This window comes from Engraulis encrasicolus, chromosome 10, assembly GCF_034702125.1.
Source record: "Engraulis encrasicolus isolate BLACKSEA-1 chromosome 10, IST_EnEncr_1.0, whole genome shotgun sequence".
Classification (NCBI taxonomy): Eukaryota; Metazoa; Chordata; class Actinopteri; order Clupeiformes; family Engraulidae; genus Engraulis; species Engraulis encrasicolus.
Window position 1 is genome coordinate 2,059,112 of NC_085866.1, and position 26,610 is coordinate 2,085,721.

A 26,610-nucleotide genomic window follows, 5' to 3' on the forward strand; every position below is an offset into this window, starting at 1 on the left:
TTGGTTCGTTTTGGTCTAAATGTGGAATTTGAATTGAAATGTTTCCTCTATGTAGACTCAATGTTACTGTGCAGATCATCTGATCTTTGGTGATGGGTATCAAGATGAGACAATACTTTTCATGACGGCCTCTAGTGGCCTGATCTTAAAATTGCAAGTGTTGCTCTCACTTTGCCTTCCCATCACGTAATTATGTATATAGTTAACTTGGTATTTGGATCTATTGCACTTACAGGGGCTGATGTATCATTATGTGTTTTTCTTTTTCTTTTAATGTTTACAAATTTTCTTATCTGTTACCTGTCCTTTTGACATTACTGCCAATTTGTAATGAAAACATGATGTAATCAAGATGTGATGAGACTCCACCTTGTTTGGCAGGTGTCATGGAACTGATTAACCGGCTGCTGTCAGCCAATCACAAACTAGAGGACAATTTATAAGGGGTGTCTTCACTTTGCTTGTGTAAAAACTTGAGAAAGGCCATACGGGCCGAAACGTTGTTTTGTTAATAAATTGCAGCACGATGGACAAGAGTGTGCGGTATCTTCTTCTACAAAAATAAAACAGCATAACCATAAACTCCTCAGTGGATGCAGAAGCAGTTTCACTATCGCTAATTACCCCCTTTGCAGACACCAATGCAAAAAGCAATAATATGCAATACAATAAATTATCAGACATAGTAGTACTGGTGGTAGTCCACTGATATTTCAACACACGGGCAACTTTCTGTCTATGGGAGGTTTTCCAGGCCAAGTTGTGTCTACACAATTGGTGCCACATAGAAACTGCATTATGAATAATATCGATAAGGAGAAAGCGACTGCTTTTTAAAGAAATTGTAATATTATTAACGGACATGACAGAAATAGACACGTTTTTCTGGCATTTATTGACTAACTCATTTTTCTTCGATTGGTCAAACAAATTTTAAATTTAGTCTCATGACTTAAAACATGGAAGACGAAATGATGTCCTCCCACAACAAAACAAAAATACAGAAAAGATTAGAGGTTACAGTCCTAGCATACATGTGGTAAAATCAATATTGAGTTTAAACGGTAGGAAAGGCAATACAGAGAACACACTGGTAAATGTCACTAAATAAAAATGATTATATTTATGATTATATGGTATATATGCTTATTTTGAATAATTTTCTCTGACGGAAGCAACATTGACATTATTCGCTTTCACATCACACTATTGAAGCTGCATGAATTATTTACCCATGAGCATGTACTTAAGTGCTGCCCTAAGTCCTTTATTTAGTCGTGTCTGAACCTCCCCCAGTTCCTTGGCCTTTTCTTCATCTCCTTTATCCTGCATCATCTGAATCAGGTCATCCAAGTAGATGTGAGTTGACAGTGCATTAGTGATCAGGGCAATCTCCTTCAGCTCCTTCACATGTTGGTAGGCCTCGTCCAGCCAGCGTTCCTTGTCTGCTTTAAGATCTTCCAATTCTTTCTGACATTTATTCAGGCCATACTTCTCTTCAGCCTCGAATAGGGTCTTTCTCTCTGTTGTGATCTCGGTGAAAAAGATATTCTCATCTTTCACATGTTCGGACACTGGACACTTTTTCTTACATGAAGTACAATTTCCATTTTTCATAACCTCACACTTTTCAGCACTCCGGGCATGTGTACACCCAGGATGGTGGCAGTTTTCTTTGCAGCTTAGGCAGCGGGTGGCCCCAGCATAAAATACACCAAAAAACCACCACCCACCTTTAATAGATTTTTCTATTGTTTTCATCACTGGAATGTTTAACGTGTCTCCCCCTTCTTCTTTACATTTCTTCACATCCTCTTGAGCTTGAAGGATTTCAGTCTGTTTCTTTGTGATGTTTTGTATTCTTTCCTTCAGATTTTGGATGCAGGCAGTTAGTCTGATACGCTTTGCCAACACATTCATAGATTCCTCGACATTCTGGTGGTTTATGCTTTCCAAAAAGGCTTTGAGTCCCATCATTCCTTCTGTTGATGTTCCATGAGCATACTTCAAGGCACGTTCCTTCTGTTCTCCTTTTATTTCCTTGCAGTTGTCAAACAGAAAGTGAATGGGTTCATTTTTCTCATTTTTGCCACATTTAACACCGGCGACCTCCAGAGCGTCAAATACATTAATAGGTATCATGTCATTTGAGTGTGTGATGAGCAATATTATGTTTTTCTCCATGTCCTTTCCAAACAGAGACATCACAGAATTCAAGATGTACAACTGTCGGTCACTCAGACGATTCTCTGACGCCTTCACCACCAAACCCAGTGCATGGATTTCCTTGACTCCCTCTGGCGATCGAAACAATTCATACAATCTTGTAGGAACAGCGTTATCTTCTTGGGTCCCCTTTGTGACTCCGAACCCAGGGGTGTCAATGAGGGTTAGCGAGAAGGGCAAAGTTTGGTCCTCAAATCCAATGACTTTGTACACAACCACATCTAATGTCTGACTCTCCACTTGCTTTCCCTGGACTTCATTTACGATCTTAAACCAAACTTGATCCTCCCAGGTCACTCCCATGGCATAGTTTACCAGAGCGTTGATCAGCGTAGACTTCCCACATCCTGTTTCACCGACAAGTAAGATGGTCCTGTTTGTGTGATCTGCCTTTCTTTCACCAACAGTACGGCATGTGATGCTCCCAATCTTGGTTGACCTTGGGTTCATCTGATAGACTTTGGGACAACCTGAGCTGATTGGAATACTCTTGGAGATGAGGTCCCCGTATTTAGATGAATCATGTCTGAAAAGCACAAAATTCTTTGGTCACATTCATAGTTTCATGAAGGTACTATATCAATTCAGGATCTTCACAGGCCAAAGTTTTGTTGGTTTCTTAAATCACTGTGCTATGCTAAGCTTGATATCCTAGCAGAGATTCATACCATAATAATTAGAATATTCCATATATTTGTACATACGGCAAATAATGAGGCACATAAGAACAAGAGCGGGGTATTTGTCAGAGTGTATGAGAACTGCTATTTGAGCCATGGGAAAGGGAGGGATGAGGGAGAGATGGCTTACGTCCCAACCTAATAGCTGTATTTAACCTACAACTCATAATCCAGACTCTTGTTAATCAACCTCTGCCTACACCACGAGATTGAGAACCCACAGTTGTTGCAGAAGTTCCATTAACAACTTAGAAGTCAAATTCAAATCCTCACAACACAATGAGCTCGTACCAGACGTTGCTGTTTTAGAAGCAAGCTTGCTCATCTGGCTAAAACAAGATATCAGATGTCATGTAATGTATACAATTCTGTAGTTTATTGGGGGAGAAATAGAAACGTTAGCACCCACACCAAATATTTTCCCCAGGGTTTCAGCAGTCAGGTTATACAGTGCTCATATGCATAATGAATCAGTAGGCCTAGTTGCTGTCCCCATGAAAATGTGCAATCCCACACAATTTCATGGAATGTTGTGGGATGATTCTTCATTTCATAGCAACCATACAGTCTGTCAGTTTGGAACTACTTTGCTAAGTGGAGGAAGTTAACTCACTAATGATAAACATAACTCATACACATCTACTTGAAAATGTAGTCTGGTATTTTAGTTGGCAATGGAACTGTTGTATGAAAGTGTGACGGAGGTCATCTTGCACCTGTTCACCCCCCTCTGGGATCGAACGTGCGACCTCGTCAACTACAACGGTTCGGCAATGGGAGACACAGTACGATACCGCTGGGCCAAGAGACTAGTCTCTCGGCCCAACGGCACGAGACTGTATGAGGCTATCGGAGGGAGGTTTACCAACGTTCCACGCCAACTCTGTGCTAATTAGCCTCCGTTACAAAAGCAATATGACACTCATGCCTATGGCCGAAACACATCCAGGACGTGTTGCCATCATCCCTCCCACTTGTGTCATGTTGTTTGACGATAGCATAGAAGTATAAACTCTACTTTACTCTAATGCACTTTGAAGTATGTAGAGCCTGAACTGAGACACAGATTTAGATTTCATGAGTACCCAACAACTTAATCTGTTGACAAGAGGCACTACATAAATGACAAGACAATTGGGCTAAAATGCTATTTCCTGAAAAATAGTGTGTGTGTGTGTGTGTGTGTGTGTGTGTGTGTGTGTGTGTGTGTGTGTGTGTGCGTGTGCGTGTGCGTGTGTGTGTGTGTGTGCAGTATTTGAGCATTTGTTGAAGTGGGTATACTGTATATATTTGTGCTATTCAAAACAATGGATCAATCAATTTTAAGTGGGTATACTGAAATCCCTGAAATTTAGAAGTGGGTATACTCCGTATACCCACGTTCTACGTAGACTACACCACTGTGTGTGTGTTTTTCCAATATCTAGCACCACCCCTGATGAACCTCATGGTTTTTGTTGCATTTGATGAAACAGCCACCAATTGTTGCAGAAAGGCATAACCAAGAAGGACAAGTCAACAATGTCACTGTCAAACTGCCTGCTGTAACAACAGATATAATCACACATTCCAGGAATGGTATGAATGTTGACAATAAGACACCCAGAACGTTCAGGCTAAATCGATCCAGATATTAGCTCAATTGTCTTGTAAGTTCTCAATGCTTGTTGAATATCTTGCTGTCGAATGTTATATTCATGTTTCATTAGGATATCACCAAGCTTATACATACTTTGCCATAGTGATGTTTCAGAAGAGTCCTGTGTTGAGTCCTCTCTGAAGTTATCAATGATGTCTGACTGTCATTCCTAAATGAAAAGAAAGATAAACATAATAATACATACAGAATGTCAATATCTAATCAAAGCTCTACAGTACAAACTGAGTCCGTAACAGAATCCTGAATGAGATATAATAGGCGAAAGGTCCAGGTACGAAACATAAACTATTTTGGCTAAGATCACTCTATTTTACCTACTCTAACTATATATAAAGTCACTCTCTATAGCTTGGCTGAGTTTGCGTGGCTTCAGACAGTAATTAATTAACCTTTAAATTCTACCTCGTGTCCTTTTACAGTCTGAAAACTAAATGCTAACTTTAGAGTTAAATTCTGCCTTGTGTCCCTTTAAGGTCTGAAAATTACAGTAAATGCTAACTTAAGAGTTTTCAGACTTTATCATTCTTGTTATTTTGAACATTTCCAGCATTTTGCTTTTCTCTTGTAATCCTTCACAATGGCGTATTGGTGACAGGTTCAGACATATTATTTTTAATATGGGGGGAGATGGGGGGTATTTTTCTGGGCAAAAAAATCTACGAGAAAGAAACTAGCAAATTTCAAGAAAATAGTCGCAAATTTGCGAGGTACAATTCGCAAACTCAATGTGGTACAACTCAATGTTGTAGATAAAAACTTGCAGATTTTCTAGATGAAAAGTAAAAAATCTGCCATCTCTCATTCAAATTTCAAGTCATTGAAGACAATGTTTGTGTTCACAGCTGTCTCTGTCCAAACAGCAGGCTTCACTCAAACAGCACTATCAGTAGGCTACACAGATACATATACACATACAAACACTACTGTCATTTCATGCATACAGTCACACAGGCACTGAAGGCCAGAGTAGATGGTGACATTGAGAGCTCCATGTAAGGAGTTGATTTGGCCAACAACTGCAGACATACTCTCAAATTGAGCTATTGAAGGAAAGGGATTTGGCACTGGCATCCTGACACACACACAGAGAAACCCTACACTAAGTGCAGAGTTATGACTTTTTATCTTGCAAATTTGCAGGTTTCTTCCTTGTAGATTTGTGACGTTAACCTCAGAGTAATACCACCCCCCATCTCTGAAAATAATAATATCATTATTTAAACCGGTCACTAACACACCATCGTAGGCTTAAAACAGCAACTATCATACTCTTTTCCATTTTGCAAAATATGATTTTGTAAAACATGTTTAGATATTTTCTTGCATGTGGCCTTCTCTTCAAAAATGATTTAGGCCTACTGACCCATGACTATACTGAGCATTGCCAGGCTGTATTGATAGGCTGTTTCAACTTTCTGATTGTATTGTAAGAGGGTTTTGTCTAATTTTTCTTTCTTTCTCTAATATTTTATTTCTGTTTTTTTTTTTTTTACCTTCTATGATGCTACACATACAGTATGTATACTATATGGTCTATGTTTTTGTAAAAGTTGGAAAAAAAATCATAAATACATTTATTTAAAAAAAATACAAAGCACTGTATAGAAAAGTCAAACAGATATGGATTACTATTAGCTGAATAGTACCCAAAATTAATATTAACTGAATATTAATTTAATATAATATAACTACTCTGTAAAGAGTACAAGTGCTTTCAAAGTATACAGATGATATCTGAAAATAACTACTGATAATTGTTGTGACTTACTGGTTGACGTTATGGTCTCCTGGGTTGCAGTGCTGTCTGGCCGTCTGATGTGACAAATGGAGAGGATTCAGCCTGCTTTTTATAGCTTGTAATGTGCGTGCGAGGATGTAATGTGCGTGCGAGGATGTAATCTGCATGATTGCATTCAACCTGCTGCTCCACATTCCATTATCTGTGGACACTTTCTTCCTGGTTTCCGTCTGGTCTTTAGGCACCTTAGGCACTGGTAACACCAGCAGCTACAAGTTCATTTGAGTATGGATACAGCACTGTTGCTTCCTTCAATTCAGATCATACGGTTGGGATGACACTGCATCACTGCACTAACGAAACTTCTGGTTCTCCATCAGTCACTGGTTCGACTACTCTCCTATGGGAGCGCATCCTCGCCAAGTACACCCGAATAGGCCTACTTCTGACATCCCTGCTAACAGGCAAAAGGCTGCCAGTCCTCAGCCGCCTTCCTCAGGGGCTATAAGGCAGTGGGCACCTGCGCAGATCCTCTTTCCATCCCTTCGCGTTCACATTACAACACCAATTTGCTTCACCTCCCGTTATTCAGTTTAACATTAATGTAACATAATACTATTAAAACCCCCGAAATTGTTGACAGTTTATGGTTGGGACAGCACCAGTGTCCAAACAAATTAACAAATTGAGGAGAAAATAGTAAACTTACAGGAGCTTCAGTGATGGTGAAGTATGCAGTAGAGATAAAGGTTTGAAAAGGGGTCCTCAGGAATGACAATGACCTTGTTGTAAAGGCCGTAGACTTTCAGTGGAAACAGCGCCCACTACAGGTTGGATTTATGTAGACAATTTAGAATCCCTTTATTTCAGCCATTATTACAAAGCAGTTTTGAGAGATGGTCAGATGAAACGGGCCATCCGCATACTCGACTTTGTTTTCGTTTGTGGTGTGCGTGGATGACAAATTGTAAGTATTTCCTGCCTTGTTTTCAGTTGTAGTATTGTTGTAGATGTTTGAAGGTGTGTTTTCAACCAAATTTGAGTGATTTCAGTGTCCCATTTTAGCTGCTAAAGTTAGCTACTGCAATCGTTTTTTGTACATGCTTTCTGTTGGAAATATCTTACTGTTACTGCCTTAATTCGTTTTCTAAGAGTCCTATTATATTGCTAAACTATCTGTAGTGATGTTATATTGTGTATTTGAAGCCTTATGTCGAAATATTTCGAGGTTACAGTGTGTAGACTGTATTGGTACTTGTGAATGACCAAGCACTATTTAGCGCTTGCTAGCAGCTTGTTGCAACTTCATTGCTAGCCATGAAGATTCATGCGTGCAGATCATGCGTGATGATCGGTTGCTGATGTGCCTTAACTATAGACCAGCAACCACTGGGTATTTTTCCCTGTTATCAGTGCAAGTGCCTTAGTCATCATTAATGGGCATTTTCTTATAGTCCAGTGGCCAGAGTGGCGGTTTGGTCATTATTAGTGAGCAATTTTCCCAGTGCCTTATTTCTTGCTATAATATTGTATAGCAGTGAATGTGTGATTTAGTAATGTGAATATTATGTTTAATACTTATGTGTTCTGTATTTTCTTTGTCTTTTATTATTACAGAACCATACCGCAAACATGCCACAAATGACTCCTATCCCAAATTACATGCCCTTATGAACCATACTGCAAATATGATCATACCCAGTGTTTCCCACAGAAATTTTGGAAACTATGGGGGCAGCGGGGATTTTTTTTGTCCGGGGGGGGGGGGGGGGGGGGGGTGTCTTTTCACGGGCCTTTTTTTTGGGGGGTGGGGGGGGGGGGGGGGGGGGGGTTATTCACGCAGTGTAAATGCAAAATGACAAAACAATGAGTACAGTATGACATTGGCGCATGGAGAAACTATAGGCCTACGCCTACATTTCAGCCATTTATATTTTGAGACATAAGGCTACATAATACACATGCAGGGGTCTATGTAATGAAAAAAATAATAAAACAAAATAGGAGCAGAGATAAGAATTTAAGATCGCTGTGAAATTGTTAACGCATAAACAAAAATGGTCTAAGAGGGTAGGCTATGCCTTTTCCCCACACACACATTCTACATGAGGGGTGCTGGTCACAGGGCCAGTTTTTCAAAATTCCTCCCATTAAAAGGGCTGAACAACATATTACACATTTATGTCTATATTCACATTCATTATACACATTCATTTCTATATGCAGCCCGATGTCTCCTCTGCCTTGTCAATGAAGGCCTGCCACCTAACTCATTACAACTGTAAAACAAAGCCTGGGCTGGGGAGTGTTAGTAAACTCATCCCAACTGTCCCTTCTCGGAAGGTTTTTTTTTTATTATTGCTCCCAAACCCAAGTTAACTACAACAACTTGACAAGGCTTTTGATCCCTCTCTCTTTCAAGCACTTGTGGTTTTCTCTATAGGATGTATTTACTCCAGGAGGAACATGCGAAGGAAATCGTAATTGAAATCGCTTTTAACAAACACGGAAATCGTAAAAAAAAAAAAAAAAAGTAAAAAAAAAGTTCAAAAAAAAAAATTTTTTTTTTTTTTTTTACATTTTCGGAAACTATGGCGGCCAAATTTAAACTATGGCGGGCCGCCATAGTTTCCTCAATGTATGGGAAACACTGATACCCCAATAGAACCCCATTCAATGTGAATTGTCCAGTCTGAGTTTGACCCCCTGTACGTGCATTGCTCTGTGTATGTATGTTTTGGTGAAGAAGATAAAAGTATAGAAAACTGAAGTCTGTCTCCTGCCTATATGTTCTGACCGACATACCGTGGCGATTGTCAATACCGGACCAGTCCTAAAAATACAGTCCTACTCTACCCTACCTATAACTCCTCCCCCACAGACCTTGTGCATACCTGATTTTATTGTCTTTTTTAAAAAAATCTGACGGTGGTGACTAATATGCTGGACACACTTTGAGCAATCAGAAAATAGTAGTAAATATTGCTTTACATGCACTATGTGCATACCTGCAGAACCACTTCAATATGGACTTTCACATCATGGTGATATTATTCAATAATATCAGTGATTTTTACATTTTAAGTCAATTGAAATGATGATGTCTGTCCTTGGGACAGCTGTTTTTACAGGGTGTGGGCAGGTTTATAGCCATGAAAAGTAATAAAATTACACTTAAATATTTCAAACGACTGTACATTTGTGTAACAGACCCCTGGGTCTTTACCTGGATTCATTTTGTTCATGAAAATGTAGTTTATTTTCAACAGAATTGGCAGTTTATTGCTGAGACATGTTTTAGCCGCTTTCTCAAGAATCAGTGACACAACAGTGCATGCACGGCTGCAAATTATCTAAAGGCAAATGTTGAACTTCATTGTCTCAGCAGTTGCATAAGCAGCACCCATGGCTGTGATAAAGGTATCTTGGGTACTCGAGTATCTCGTGCTTTTTCTACTTCCGCACGAGTCTAAGCTAAAAGAAATCTCCTCACAAGTTACACAAGATTGCGCTACGCATAAAATAAAACACTTAGAACCCACGCCCTCCCCTCTATTTATTTATTTATTGCGTCCTGAATTTAAGGTGGGGATTCCCCATTTTATAACCACCATGAAATGAGGCATGTCTTATTGCTGAAAAGTTTCTCAACAGTGGGGTCGGGACCCCATGTAGGGTCACCTGGAATCCAAATGGGGTCGCCTGAGATTTCTGAATGTGTTTGAAAAAAGAATAGGCCTACTGATAGATATTACTAATTAATATACTAATTCAATATTCTCTTTGTAATAACATCGACAATGTTAGACTGTCATAATACCCTAAAAACCCCAAAACTTAATTAGCTCAGTTATGTTTTTGTTTTTGTTGTGAAAACATGTGTACAGTATGCGGTCCCCAGAAATTTGGGATGTCAAAATGGGTCCCATGCAAGAAAGGTTGGGAATCACTGCTCTAACCCTAACTGACAATTGAAGTTATGCTGTCGCAAGGAGGTACTTTTGAGTCGAGCATTATGTTTTGACAAAAAATTAACATTAAATGGCATAAAAAATAATGGGATGAGGCAGTGTAGTTACAATGGATGGCAGCTAGCAGACATTGGCAGTAGATTGACCATGATATTATTGATATCATTGATATTATTGACCCTCAAGCACCCTGACCCTGAGCACGGGGGCTCCGCAAGGTTGTGTTCTCAGCCCCCTGCTGTTCACGCTGCTGACACAAGACTGCACAACGACCCACAGCACTAACCATCTAGTGAAGTTTGCGGATGATACAACACTGGTGGGCCTCATCACTAAGGGCGATGAGACTCACTACAGAGAAGAAGTAGACCTGCTGGCCAGATGGTGCAAAGACAACAACCTCCTGCTCAATGTCAACAAGACCAAGGAGATTGTTGTCAACTTTCAGAGGGTCCAAAAACAACTGCCACCACTGACCATCGACGGTGATGCTGTGGAGAGAGTGAGCAGCACCAAGTTCCTTGGAGTGCACATCAGCGACGACATCTCTTGGACCACCAACACTACATCACTGGCGAAGAAGGCCCATCAGCGTCTCTACTTCTTGCGCAAACTAAAGAAGGCAAGTGCTACACCCTCCATCATGACAACATTTTACAGAGGAACCATAGAGAGCGTTGTGTCCAGCTGCATCACAGTGTGGGGAGGAAGCTGCACAGAGAAAAAGACACTCCAGCGTGTTGTGAACACAGCGAAGAAGATCATTGGAGTACCACTCCCCTCCCTGCAGGACATTTACACCGCACGCCTCACCCGGAAAGCACTGATGATCAGGGCTTGAAAACGAAATTATTTTTCAAACGTTCCGTTCCGAACGGTTCAGGCAAGTTTCAGTTTAACGTTTTCGTTCTTGCAATCGTTCCCCCACAAAAATATCGTTCCTGAACCGGTTCGGAACGAAAAATAACGTTCGTTCTTAACGTTCCTGCAGTGTTTAACGGCCATATTAAGTCTATTTTTGTGGACTTTATCTTAGAATAGACGTACTCATTATTTCCCCTTGATTTACACAGCTATTCTCAAAAATAATAACACACCCAAAAACACTCAGATGGGCTATCCATCCTGGCAGACTTAACCTATGCCTATAATTCTTATCTACAGTAGCCTATGCCAGCCCAGTAGCAGTGGGTGGAAATGTTGATTAGGGAAGCACAATACAGAATAGTGCAGGTGACGTTAGCATAATGTCGATAGGCATGGATTTCAGTTCTTGCCTAGCTCTATTTAATAGGCCATGATGAGGTTTGCAGCAAGTGAAACATGTAAGTAAAAGGGACACAAGCTTGCTCCACAAAAAAATCCCAAACTGTTTTGAGATGTGCACGATGCAAGGGGTCACTAGAGAAGGGACAGGTTGCATAGTCTAAAACCTCGGTATGCTCTCAGATATCGGCTACCAACCATTCCAGCGCAAGTCCATCACCACAAAACCGGAGACCTTTTGTAGCCTAACAGACAAGCGTCACAAAATAGTAAGAGTTTCCACGTAGGCTACTCCAGATCCCCATCATCCCAGCCCTCTGCACGACAGAAGAGAATAATAACTTAAACAACAACAAATGCGCTGTCTTTCTCTATCCCTGCTTGTTGTCACACGCGACCTACTGTATTCGTGATGACAGCCAGGAAATATTGCGCAATACCGAGGAAACCATCGAAACATTGAGCGGGCCAGCTAGCGTCCATCTGCCACGAATGACTTCATCCCGCACTGACCACAACAACAGATAAATAAGACGTCCTTGATTACAGCACATAAAACACCAGCTCTCACCTCCCTTCTCTACAACCGACAGTGGGATACACTGCGCACAACAAAAGCACCTCAGTAGCCTAACTTTACGACAACATAATTAGCCATAACCGCATTGAACATCGAGGCACTCGGCGGTGCCATTACAAGTAGTAAGCTAAACATGACTTACCCACCAGTTGCCTCTCGAGAGCACTCTGCGAATTAGGTTCATCAAATCGCCTATCCAATTCCTTTGCAAATCATAGACTGTATGGTCCATACTCTGTCCCTGTAGGAATCCCAACACCGATCTCAAGACATGTTCTCTTTTGCTCTCCATTGTGTCAATATAAAACTCTGTAACGCTACTGTCCGTGAATGAGACTGAAGAACAGCGCGGGTAAAGTGTCATCTCTCTTACAAAAACTTATTTGATATTGGTGGTCACAACTTTAGGGCGGGTTTATTAGAGCCAACTTCCAATCACTACAAGAAAGCCAGGAGAAGCACATCCGTAAAATTTACCCAGGAAGTTTCTCCATACAATGCACAGCATTACAGCCGCACTCTGATTGGCCAATGCTCCTCAATGTTTTATCAATCGGCGGCAAGAGCTCAGGTGAAGCAAAATGCTGTTGCTGTGGGCTATGCATGTACACGCCAGTAGCCGAACTAAAAGACTGCTCGTCGCCATGGTTACTCCTCAAACAAAATCGTGCACTTGTATGAAATATAGAGAACAAAAAAACCCCCGTTATTAACCGGTTTGTGGATTTCAGAATAACGTTTTTGTTCCGGAACACTTGAAGACCATTTCGTTTTCGTTTCTGTTTCCGTTCCTTGTAAAATTCCATAAAATTTTGTTCGTTTTCGGTTTTCGTTTTCGTTCCTTGAACCGGTTCGGAGCCCTGCTGATGATCATCAAAGACACAAGCCACCCTGCACACAAACTGTTCAGCCTCCTGCCCTCTGGAAAGAGGTACAGGCGTCTCCGTTCCCGTATCACCAGGCTTGCAAGCAGCACGATGCATCAAGCAATCAAGATACTGAACACTCAACCCACTCTCCCTCCACTGTCAGCCTCTAGCCAGCCAGGCCACTGACAACCCTCCCCTTCCTCATCCCCACCACCATATCTGCGACTGAACATTCCACCTGCACTACTACATCTGTGACTGAAACATGCACATGCACACACACACACACACACACACACACACACACACACACACACACACACACACACACACACACACACACACACACACACACACACACACACAAGCACACCGCACTTTCTGCACTAAACCCAAACATACACACACTGACACACAACTCACACACACACACACACAGACACACACACACACACACACAGACGCACACCGCACTTTCTACCTGCACTAAACACACACACACACACACACACGCGCGCGCACACGCACACAAACACACACACACACACACACACACATACTGCTGCTGGTGTATTTGATAAACCTATTTTAATTATTTATTTTCTTCAAATGCTACTATTACTATGTCAGAACGCTATAAAGGACTTTTAGAAAAAGCACAACAAAAATACCTCCTCTTAATGTATGTTCTCTACAAGTCTTCTGTTGTCCAGTCTTGCACTTTAAATGTCTGTATGAGCACTGTCTATGTCCATACTGTCTTATGTCCATGTATGAGTACTGTCTATGTCTATACTGTCTAAGTTATGTCCTTACCTAGATTAGTCTATGTCTGCATGGGAGAGCAAGAAACGCCATTTCAAATTCTTTGTATGACCAGTGCATGTAAAGAAATTGACAATAAAACTTGACTTGACTTTGTGTAGACCAGTGGTTCCCAACCTATGGGCCAGGGCCCACTGGTGGGCCCTGAAGGTATTCCAAGTGGGCCTTGAAATAATTTTCCAAAAATAATAATCATATTTTGGTGTGTGTTGCTGTTGATTTATTTGAGTTTTATTCTTCATTGGGTCAGAGGTGGGCCCGAACATTTTTGACAATTTCCAGTGGGCCCCAATTTGAATAAGGTTGGGAAACCCTGGTGTAAACCATATTTTACCGTGGGCTCCATGCATTTTTCGTCTGACTCCTTATCAGGAGTACAATTTTGATCTTTTTAGGAGGACTGTAGGCGGGCATCATTGGGTGAGATCCAGTGCTAGCTGGTCATCTGAGGTGTGTGGGAGGTTGCAGCCTGATTATTATCGTTGAACTCACATTCCTGATTGAGATAACTGATTACTTATCTGTTACTGACGTGCATGACAACAATGGATCATGCATGATTTCATTTAACTTGCTATTGCTCATTCCAATATCAGTGGACCGTTTTCCCCCTTCATCCCTTTAGCCAAATTAATTCAGGAACTGCAATCAATTCCCTGCGTCTAAACAGCTATGTACACGCAAGTTGGTTAGAAGAATTTGCTACAAGTAATCTAACCTGTCATTCCCTGCTGGGGTCCTGAACTAGGAGCTTCCCCATTGGTGCCTGTCACACTTATTCTGGATAGCCATACAAATCAAACTCGACAATGTCAAATTGCACTCTTCACCATGATTTATAGCAAAGAGTCCTAGGGTTAGTCACGAACCATGGTTTGACTAGCCTACCAAAGTGAACTATTTTTGGCCTTATCTGCTTTGCTAATTATGAAGAATCTCATATCATGATGGTAAACAAAAATAACAGTATGAGAGAGGTCACTGGCTTGCCAAATCTCTGCACGTGTGCGATCGTTTCATTTCCCATCCAGCCTTGAAAATAGGGCTCTAAGTACTGAATCTAGGGGCTCCCAAATGGATTGCTGGCACAAGTGCTGATGAGAGAGCCCATGAAACTAGGGAGAGATACCATGGCAATAGAGCATAAAATATGAAGACTCCTGATAAGAGAGCTCCTAGTTTGTGGGTCCCTAAAACAACTAGTCCTTGCACTTCGGCCGTTGATGCGAGAGCTCCTGGCATTAGGGCCTCTGATATGAAAGCAGTTATGACAGGTCCAGGTCCTAGCACTATGGTCCTTATTATGATGTCTCCTCGCTGTGGAGCCCTAATCCAATGGGAGCAACATTCAAACTTTGTTTCCATGATTGTCTGACTCTTTCCTCCTGCACCTGTGTTTTGGATGTGCGCACCTCTACCTTACCCAACGGACATACAGCACATAGATACCGTATCTTGAGACAAAGGCAAATGTGAATTTCTTGACTAAAATTCAACACTTGTGACCAGCTGTCTAGCATGTTTGACTGGGGTGAGAGGAAATAGGGCTCTGACTGTGCCTGACTGGGCCATTGACAAACACTGATCCTGAATCATTGCATTATCTTTATTAATACTAATAATACTATCTTTATTAATAAAGTTTATTAATACTTTCACTAGCCAGCAATGTCAATAATAAGGAACCTTAATACTGCTAAAAGGTAGTGAGCTAATATTTTGTTGAAAATGAACTTTTCAGCCTGAAGATTGAATTCTTGAAAACACCTTTTTCATTTGACTAATTCTCTAGTGACCTCTGGAACTCCGCCACATGGAAAAGCGATGTCCAGATGCCTGCAACTCAGACAAATTCCTTTAGCCAATAAGGACAAGTTACAAATGATGAAAGTCAACGGAGCATTGTTTTCACAAGACCTAATTCAAGCTGTGTCCTTCATAAAGTTTTAGCAGCAGGTGTTTGTAAGTCCGTATACAGTGCCCTCCATAATTATTGGCACCCCTGGTTGAGATGTGTTTTTTGGCTTCCAATTATTTTATTTTTTTTCTAAATAATATGGGACCTTAATGGAAAAAAAGAGAAAAATCCAGCCTTCAATACAAGTGCATTTATTCAGTGGGGAAAAAATCCCACATAAAGAAATAATTATTTGACATCAAATAATGTGTGTCACAATTATTAGCACCCCTGGTGTTAATATTTTGTACAACCCCCTTTTGCCAACAAAACAGCACCTAATCTTCTTCTATAATGTTTCACAAGATGGGAAAAGACAGAAAGAGGGATCTTCAGCCATTCCTCTTTGCAGAATCTCTCTAAATCATCCAGAGACCTGGGTCCTCTCCTCTGTACTCTCCTCTTCAGCTCACCCCACAGGTTCTCAATGGGGTTGAGGTCAGGGGACTGAGATGGCCATGGGAGGAGCTTGATTTTGTGTCTGGTGAACCATTTCTGTGTAGATTTGGCCATATGTTTAGGGTCATTGTCTTGCTGAAAGACCCAGTGACGACCCAGCTTCAGCTTTCGGGCAGAGGGAAACAGATTTTGATTTAAAATGTCCTGGTATTTCAAAGCATTCATGATGCCATGCACCCTAACAAGGTTCCCAGGGCCTTTGGAAGCGAAACAGCCCCACAGCATCACTGACCCACCCCCATACTTCACAGTGGGTATGAGGTGCTTTTCAGCATGCGCATCTTTCGTGGTACGCCAGACCCACTTAGAGTGTTTGTTGCCAAAAAGCTCAATCTTGGTCTCATCTGACCAAAGCACACGGTCCCAGTTGAAGCCCCAATACCGCTTGGCGAACTCCAGACGCTTGCGTTTATGATTGTGAGTGAGGAAAGGTTTTCTCCGTGCATGCCTCCCAAACAGCTTGTTGGCATCCTCCTCACTGTGCGTGGTGGCAAAATAAACTTGGGTCCTCGTCCAGGCTTGTTTACCACTGTTCCAGTTGTTTTGAACTTCTGAATTATTCCTCTCACAGTGGATATGGGCAGCTGCAGTTGAGTGGCAATCTTCTTGTAGCCTCTGCCTGACCTGTGAAGGTCGACGCACATCTGCCTCACTTGTATGCTGTGTTCCTTTGTCTTTCCCATGTTTAAGAGTGGATAAGAGAAATGGCCTCGGTGTCACGTCATATTTATACCCCAGGGAAACAGGAAGTGATGAATTACTAATTAAATGTTCCTACATACTCTGGTAAACTTTGTAAACTACTGTAGAAATGACAGAAATGCTTCAATTATATTTATTTCCTGGGTATTGTTAAGGGTGCCAATAATTGTGGAACAGGTGATTTAATGAAAAATATATTTTTTTTAGTCAGGGATTTTTTTATTTTCTTACAATTCATTTGAGTTGAAGGCTACATTTTCCTACAATTTTCAGTGTGACAGTATTCTTCTGCAATAAACACTGAATTTATTTTAAGGCTTTTAACACATCTCAACCAGGGGTGCCAATAATTATGGAGGGCACTGTATGTTTGTATCTGTTATTTTCGTATGTCTTTTTACAGCTCTGGTCTGTTACAATGGCTTAACTTGTGTAACTTGTTTACAGACACAGACACACAGACACACCTTTATCAAACACACACACACACACACACACACACACACACACACACACACACACACACACACACACTGTTCAAAACAGAACATATTGGACTTTTTCAATCAGTAGCCACACAGATCCACATGCAGGGTGCCAAAGTTTCCCCCATACACAAACAGGAACGCACAGATAGACGTGTGCACTGCACACATACACGCATATTAACACACTGGCACTCTTCTGCCCCACCTGCTATTACTGTAAACAAGATGGACACAGCAAAGCAGCCTCAATGGACCAGGAGATGCTGAGGCTTCGGGTTTTGTTTTGGTTTATTTTCATCACAGATGTAACGGAGGCCAACTAGCGGAGTGTGGCATGGAAAGTTAGTTTCCCTCCCGAAACCTCATACAGTAGCCTATCTGTAGCGCTGAGATATTGGTCTGAACTTTTTCTCAGTGGTATCATGCTGTGCCTCCCATACCCGAACTAGAGTGTTGACTGGTAGGTGGCGGGTACGAGCCCGAGCAGCGGACTGTGCAGATGCACCTCAGTTACACACATCCAGTTGATTTAAATGGCTTCTTATTGTTCAGTTACACACATCCAGTTGATTTAAATGGCTTCTTATTGTTCAGTTACACACATCCAGTTGATTTAAATGGCTTCTTATTGTTCAGTTACACACATCCAGTTGATTTAAATGGCTTCTTATTGTTCAGTTACACACATCCAGTTGATTTAAATGGCTTCTTATTGTTCAGTTACACAGATCCAGTTGATTTAAATGGCTTCTTATTGTTCAGTTACACACATCCAGTTGATTTAAATGGCTTCTTATTGTTCAGTTACACAGATCCAGTTGATTTAAATGGCTTCTTATTGTTCAGTTACACACATCCAGTTGATTTAAATGGCTTCTTATTGTTCAGTTACACAGGTCCAGTTGATTTAAATGGCTTCTTATTGTTTATTCATGAAGCTGGGAAGCTTCTGAAGTTTCAAACTCAGTCAGCACATCTGCACCTGAATCTAATTACAGCAACAAAACAGCAAAGCACACACACACACTGGTGCATTTCATGTTAACAAAGATGGCGTGGCTCTGAGTTCATCTGGAACATGTTACTACAATTATTGAATTCATATGACTGGTGATGTTGTCCAACACACTTAGATAAAGTTGTGCAAAGATGTACACAGATACTGTATGTTTCATGTCTGTCAAGAAACTGACAAGTCACTGATTCTTGAGAAAGTGGCTAAAACAGGTTGTAATGTTGACAGAAAAAAACAAAGTGAATTACAAAATTATATGGTATATCCTCGTAGACTAAGGTCTTGGCTTTTCAGAAATGCACAAGGCCAATCTCCCCATTATGTATTTTTTTCAGAAATCAGGCTTTTCTCTGATCATACCTTGTTTTTTGTCAACACCGTCAGACACAATTAAAAGTTATTAAAATTGTATTGATTTGGTTGCATATGTATCTGGAGTTTTTAAGTGATTATGTGTATTTTTTGGTTCACACATATGCCTTTAAATGTTGAAAATTCACTTTTGCTCTATTTTAATACTGTTTCATGTGTTCTAATTTTAAAATATGTACCGTCATACGATGCTTACTTAACGCCTAAATACAACAAACAATTTTTTGTAATTTCACAAATATTCGTGTAGGCTTCAATTGGCTATTACTTTGATATTTCAACAACTCCTAAGGAAAATGTTGTAAGCACATTCCTTTAAAATGACCAAAACTCCTTCTTACGGTGGTGACTTAAGAACTGACGGTGGTGACAGTAATCTGAGAGTGGTGAAAGTGGCCTAATTAGTAACTGCATTTAGCAAAATAAATAGCCCTCTCAAGTCAATGGCATCTTGCATAAACACTTTATTTTTGTGTGTGCACAGTATGAGCATGTGTTTTTACTTCATTAGTTAGATTATCTAGGAAGTAAGCCACTGGTTGTTGAAAATGTGGTAAAAACAGCTTTTAAGTTGTTCAAATCCAAAATAAAGAGGTGTATTATCATAGATGTAGGTTTTGGCTGTGCAGGGAATGCATTGGCCAAGCTCCCCATGTTTAACATTTTTCATAAAATGGGCTCTTTCTTGTTTTGTCAACAGCGGCAGACAGAATTAGAAGTAAAAACACATGTTTACTGTATTAAAGTGAATTACTTTAACATTACTTTAACATAACTGTAGATATTTATTGTATGCATATTCTTAAAACATGTCAAAAACACGTAAAACATGTGTTTTTTGGTGAACTCCATCAGATGTCACCACCGTCAGGTTTTCTGACAAAAAAACCTCCAAATGCACCTCAGTGGTGGCTAGAGTATCATTTTGGATCACAATTATTACTAACATGCCTAGTAATGTTTCATTAACCAGCACAATTTAGTAAAATATGGAACAACATGATGAGCAGAACAAAATCTGACGGTGGTGACATCTGACGGTGTGAGACACTCTTTTAAATATTATGCATTGTTTGTTCACATTAGCCATTTCATTTTCGCTCTGTTTCTTGGGTGCTTCATACCTTTTCTGAAAAAAATTATATTTATTAACATTAATGTAATACAATACTATTAAAACCCCCGACGGTGTTGACAGTTTATGGTTGGGACAGTACCAGTGTCCAAACAAATTAACAAATTGAGGACAAAATAGTAAACTTACAGGAGCTTCAGTGATGGTGAAGTATGCATTTAAGTTAAAGGTTTGAAAGGGGGTCCTCAGTAATGAAAATTACCTTGTGCATACCTGATTTTATTGTCTTTTAGAAAAAATCTGACGGTGGTGACCAATATGCTGGACACATTTTGAGCAATTAGTAAATAATAGTAAATATTGTTTTACATCCACTATGTGCACATCTGTAGAACCACTTTAATATGGTCTTCCACATCATGGTGATATTGTTCAATTCTGTTAGTGATTTTTGTATTTTAAGTCAATTGAAATGATGATGCCAGTCCTTGGGACAGGCGTTTTTACAGGGTGTGGACAGGTTTATAGCCATGAAAAGTAACAACATTACACTTAAATATTTCAAACAACTGTGTATTCGTGTGACAGACCCCTTGGCCATTACCTGGGTTCATTTTGTTTGTGAAAATGTAATTGATTTTCAACAGAATTAATATTTTACTGCAGGGACATGTTTTTGCCAAACTTTCAAGAATCAGTGAAGTCTATGAGTGATGAGGCTGAGTTAATGCAACTATCAGTCTCCTTGTTCATGTTGGCACAGACTGACTTGGAAAAAAACTGCCTTCAAATGAGTGTTTGGTTGCGATAAGGCATCAAAGCTATTCGAATCAAATGAATATGCTTATAAGTCTCCCTCCCTAAGGGACTGTAGTTTTGCCACATGGTAAAAGAAACCTAGCTGGCTCTGCCGTGGCCACCTGGTGGTGCACTCGCCTGCCGCACAGCTGATCCGGGTTCGATTTCCCGGCCCGGGTCCTTTGCCAACCCGTCCCTGTCTCTCTTCCCATTCGCTTCCTGTCTACCTCTCATACTGTCTGTCTGTCTGTCTGTCTGCCTGTCTGCCTGCTGTGTCTCTGTTGTCTGCCTGTCTACCTGTCTGTCTCCTGCCTGTCTGTCTGTCTGTGTTCAGGATCTGTTGATGGATTAGAAATGGAGTCAGTGGTGGAATCGCGTAGAAACAGAATAAAAAATTAAAACAGTTTGTGTGGATGGTAACGCTTTCAGTTCTGCAATGGTAGGAAATGATTCATGTTGTACAGAAACATGGCCTTAGTCTCGGTTTGTTTCTCTCTGTCCATTCTTCGAGCTTAAAACGAGAGAGAGAGAGAGAGAGAGAGAGAGAGAGAGAGAGAGAGAGAGAGAGAGAGAGACAGACAGACAGACAGACAGACAGACAGACAGACAGACAGAGAGAGAGAGACAGAGACAGAGATACTGAACTACTTAAACACACTCACACACTTGCTCACCACCTCTAAATCCTATTAAGCATGATGATCTCTTTTTCTTTCAACACTTCTCCCTTCCTCTTCCCCTTCCTCTCTTCCTCTCTTCTCTTCCTGTACATTATCCTTCTTCATGCTACTCATTATTAAGTAATCACATTTAGGTTTTTTTTTCTACAGGCTTCCAGGTAAGGGAAGTGGCGTGCATAATTCTTAGACACACACACACACTCTCTCTCTCTCTCTCACTCACACACACACACACACACACACACACACACACACACACACACACACACACACACGCACGCAGGTGTGTGTGTCAGGTTGTGTTTTCTATGCCAGTGTTGTTCTTGCCTTTTCCTGTCAGTGGAACTAATTGATTGCAGGGAGGAGCATTCTCATCGCCACACACCAGCATCAGCCCACACACACACACACACAAACCGGCATGAGCCCCATGCACACTCTCTGTCTTCCTGTTAGCTCATGCGAACTCATGTGCACACAAACACAAATGTTTTCTTCTTTAACACGCGTAATCCTGGCAAGCTACTGAGGTCAAATTCTGAACATACGCAAGTGAACTTGGTCAAGAAATCAGATTTAATTGTAATTGTGATGCGTAAAAAGAGGATGTGTCTAGATGTGTCTGTGTTCATTCTCCAAGACAGAATTTTATCACTGACTACGCTTTACATGAGACATTTAATTCAGAATGAACTCAATTTAATTCTGAATTAAGCTTAATGCCGCTTTGAAAATGTCATGTAAACACTTCTTAATTCGTAATAAAATGAAAGATCAAAGTAAACTCGATTTAACTATTTAATTCTGAATTAATTCGGAATTAAAAACCTCATTTAAACGTAGCAATAGTGTATAATCCTGGTAAGTTTACTGAGGTCAAATTCAAATAATTATTTCTTTCATCTCATTTTTGTCCTGCAGCTGCCATGTACAATGAAGATGTTTCTGTGGCTTCAGTCCACTGTTCTTTTTTTTTTTTTTTTTAAAGATATTTTTCTGGGCTTTTTGGGCCCTTATTTCAGATAGGACAGTGAAGGTGCGACAGGAAGTGAGTGTGGAGAGAGATGGGGTAGGGCTGGATAATGACCCTGTCCGGACTCGAACCGGGGTCTCCATGGGTATGCAAGCCCAAGTGTGCCACAGCGCCCCCACTTCAGTCCACTGTTTGAGACATAATTGTGTCACTGTGTGTGAAGTCCTGGGAAGCTAATAAGGTCAAATTCCGAGTGTTCATAATTGAACTTGGCCAAATTGTAATTCTCATTCTGAAGATGACATTTAAAAGTCGCCTCTGTGACTGGAGACCATACCTTGTGACAGAAGTCTCTGTATCTCTGTGAAGTTAACTATGGCAAGCTAGCAGGGCAAGCTAACTATGGCAAGCTAGCAGGGTCAAATCACTTTTGTACGCAAATGACCTTGGCCAATAGAACTGATTCTTATTCCAAATCTGACCTGTTCTTTGTACTGAATTACACCAAGGTCATCCAGGGGCTGTCCTGGGATGAAGCACAGGCCAAAGCAGGCACAGGGTCCAGTGGTAATGAGACAGGGTTCACTGGTAATGTATGTCCCAGCTGGGATGAAAGAGAATAGGTAATTATAGGTCATTCTGTCACGGTATCAAAGGTAATTTTATAAAAATGAATGAATTCAAAAGTGTATGTATAATGTACTCGACCAATAAAAACTTAATGTAATTCTGATTCTGAAGCCAACAAAGATGTTTTCGTGACTGAGTCCATTGCACGTAAAGTTAAGACTGAAGACAAGTTTCTCTCCATATAGGGTCCCTTACCCTGAGAGGAAGTTTATCCAGACTCCGCACACTTCCCATGACTGTCTGCCCTTACGTCAGTCACACAGACTCACACCGCCACTGCGTGTGTGTGTGTGTGTGTGTGTGTGTGTGTGTGTGTGTGTGTGTGTGTGTGTGTGTGTGTGTGTGTGTCTTACATGATAGCTGTATCATTATGTCAAAGCAGAGGTGACAGACATAGTGACACTTCAGCACCACTTTGATCTTGGACATGTGAGGAGGTGTGTGAGAGACAGACACCCTATATACAGTTGAGGCGATATTATTAGCCCCCCTCCAGAAATTAGACATTTCTCTTGATTTCTCAGTAAGAATGACCATTATTAACCGTTTCTGTTATTCTGGAAACAAATGGAGATAATGTTCAATGAGTTGAATTTGGATTTTTCTATTGTTACGATGAGTTAAAACAAAAAAGGGCAAAAATGACCAGGACAAAATTATTAGCCCCCTGATCATTAATAGTCAATATGGCGGCATTTATGAACCAAAACTGACAACAGGCTCTGATAAGTTGCTACCTAGGTTGGCACATGCCCCACTAGGGATTTTGGCCCATTTCTTCACTGCAAAGTGTTCTAGCTGGTCCAAATCGCATGGATGCTGAGCATAGACATTAACCACAGACTCTCAGTGGGATTGAGGACTGGACTATGAGCAGGTGATTCCAATATCATGGTTTTAGTGTCCTTGAAGAATCTCTGAACTAATCTAAATGTATGCTTTGGGTTACAATGTTGTTGGAAGACCCAGCAATCCAGATTCAGACCCAGGCTCCCTGTGTCTGAGGCTGAATAACAGACTAAACTTGATGCCCCATCACTGTGTGTAACTGTAGAAAACGCTTGGCCTCATTAGACCAAAGAAGCATTGGACACCTGCCTAGATGATTGTTATTGACCTGGCCTCACCTGGAGTTTTTCCCCCACCAAGAAAGACAGTTGTTAGGGCTTGTCATCATATTGGGCTTTGGGGCCATCATCACAGAAGAACCCCTTTACTAAAGGCAGTGCATATCAGAGTGTTATTGAGCTTTGCCTGTGAACATTTGAAAGTCAAAACTGAGTTTTGAACATCTCTGCTTTCATCTGATGATATTCAATTGCACCTGCTTTGATGCATGAATTCTGCTTCTGTCAGGTGAAGAAAGGGATAGGCCTTGAATCGTTATAAGATGGTTTCCACAACTAAACATGGTGGTGGATGCATCATTCTGTGGCAGCCTCAGCCACAGGAAACCTTGTTTGGGTGTACGGCACCATAAAAAACTGAAAATTATGATAGAATGTGGAAAGTGACCTTGCAAAAATATGCTCATAGAGGGAGCTAAGATCTTCACTGGATCTTTCAATAAGATAATAACCCAAAACTTGCATCCAAAATAGTTCAAATGTTCCTCAAGGATACTAAAACCATGGTCATGGAGTGGTTCAGACCTCAATCATTTAGATAGTATTTGAAGAGTGCTGAAAATGAATGTCCATTCTCAACATCCATGCCATTTGGACCAGCTTAACTATTTGCGATGAAAAAAATGGGCCAAAATCCCTGGTAGGACATGTGCCAACATAGTTAACAACTAATCAAAGTGCCTGGTGTCAATTTTTGTTCATAAATGGCACTGTATTGACTATTAATGATAAGGGGGGTAATAATTTTGTCCTTGTCATTTTTACACTTTTTTGTTTAAACTCATTGTGAAAATGGAAAAGTCCAAATTTAACTTATTGGATACTATCTCCATGGTGTATTTGTTTCCAGAATAACACACATTTATTAATAATGATCATTCTCAATGATCAATGAAGAGATATGTCTAATTTCAGGAGGGGGGCTAGTAATATCGTCCTCAACTGTATGTGTATGTGTGTGTGTGTGTGTGTGAGAGAGAGAGAGAGAGAGAGAGAGAGAGAGAGAGAGAGAGAGAGAGAGAGAGAGAGGAGAGAGAGAGAGAGAGAGAGAGAGAGAGAGAGAGAGAGAGAGAGAGAGAGAGAGAGAGAGAGAGAGAGAGTTTAGGATTCCCCATTCAGGATGTGATACAGAGATTATTACAGAAAATACTCAAAACCAAGATAGCATCCAAATATACACATGCCTAAACCAAACACACGCACACGCACACGCACACGCACACTCTCACACACACACACACACACACACACACACACACGCACACAGCGGCTATTCTCATGATCATATCTCACTCCTGTCAGAAACAACCTGCATAACTTTGTGAACAGAGTACCCAACCCTGTGAAACACACACTGTGTGTGTGTGTGTGTGTGTGTGTGTGTGTGTGTGTGTGTGTGTGTGTGTGTGTGTGTGTGTGTGTGTGTGTGTGTGTGTGTGTGTGTGTGTGTGTGTGTGTGTGCGCGCGCTAGTGTGGAGGAAGGTCTTTACTTGTTTCTTGAAGGCTGCGAGTTGCCTACTGCCAAATTTGATCTTTCTGTGAAAGTTTACTAGGTAATAAACNTAAAGGGACACTGTGCAGGAAATGGTCAAAAACGCTTTCGTGGTGTGGAGGCAGATCCACCTTATGTGTTGAAGTGTCTAATTTTGTATTCACATATAAAAACCTAATGTATCCATTAGGGATGCAAACGATTAATCGATTAATCGACTTTAATCGATCAATGCATTAATCGATTAAAAAATATTAATCGCAATTAATCGCCAATTCAACTGACAAGAGACCCAGGTGAAATGGGCATGTGAAGAGTCTGTGTGAAGAGGGATGTGAACAGTGGGAATATTTAAATCACCTTTGGATTAAATAATTTAAATAGAATTAATTAAATGTTAGTATTTTATCTACATGTTTAATTCGTTTTTAAATTTAGTAGGTCTTTTTTCAAGAAACATTGAGATTTCGGGGGAAAAACACAGCTTATCAATTAATCGTAAGTCGATCGATAAGGCAATCAACTAACGATTAATGAATTAATCGATAATTTGCATCCCTAGTAACTACAGACTAAATTGAATGACATTGTAAAATGAAGACAAACATGAAATGAATTGAAAGGATGACTCCTTTTGACACTTCAGCCTATATATTATAAGAGTCTGTAGTCTGTATAGCCCAACAGGGCAGTGCTGGACTTTGCCTGATTATCATAGACTTGCAATCACTATTTGATTTGAAGCAACGCCGCCGAAGGTGTTGCGTCACTAGGAGGGCTGGACTGGCCATCTGGCATAGTGGGCATTTCCAGGTGGGCACCGCACCCTCTGTTTTTTTTGGGGTTTTTTTACATTTCTGAAAATAAGGGCCCAAGTGGGTGCGGGGCTCACCGGTGAGTCATTTCTGCGCCGCTAATTATGAGGGGCTCCTTTAAGCCAAAAGTGCCCGGGCACCATTTCTCCCCCAGTCCAACACTGCAACAGGGTCAACTATGTGCCCTGAAGAAGGCCCAATTGACGCTATGC

General features: G+C 40.8%; 1 protein-coding gene across 1 annotated transcript; it reads right to left on the reverse strand.

Moving 5' to 3' along the window:
* Positions 1–1,224: 1,224 nt before the first annotated feature.
* On the reverse strand, positions 1,225–4,646 carry LOC134456398 (uncharacterized). Its single transcript, XM_063207763.1, has 3 exons — positions 4,639–4,646; positions 1,800–2,752; positions 1,225–1,556 (listed from the first exon to the last, which is right to left on the reverse strand). The coding sequence occupies exons 1-3, from the start codon at positions 4,644–4,646 to the stop codon at positions 1,225–1,227; spliced, it is 1,293 nt and encodes a 430-aa protein (XP_063063833.1).
* Between the last annotated feature and the right edge of the window lie 21,964 nt (positions 4,647–26,610).

Bases quoted from the DNA above. Each gene is read 5' to 3' on its own strand.
- LOC134456398 (XM_063207763.1), bottom strand. The intron at 1,557-1,799 runs GTAAAGAAGAAG...AACATGTGAAAG, and splicing joins TCAAGAGGATGTGAAGAAAT to ATGAGAATATCTTTTTCACC.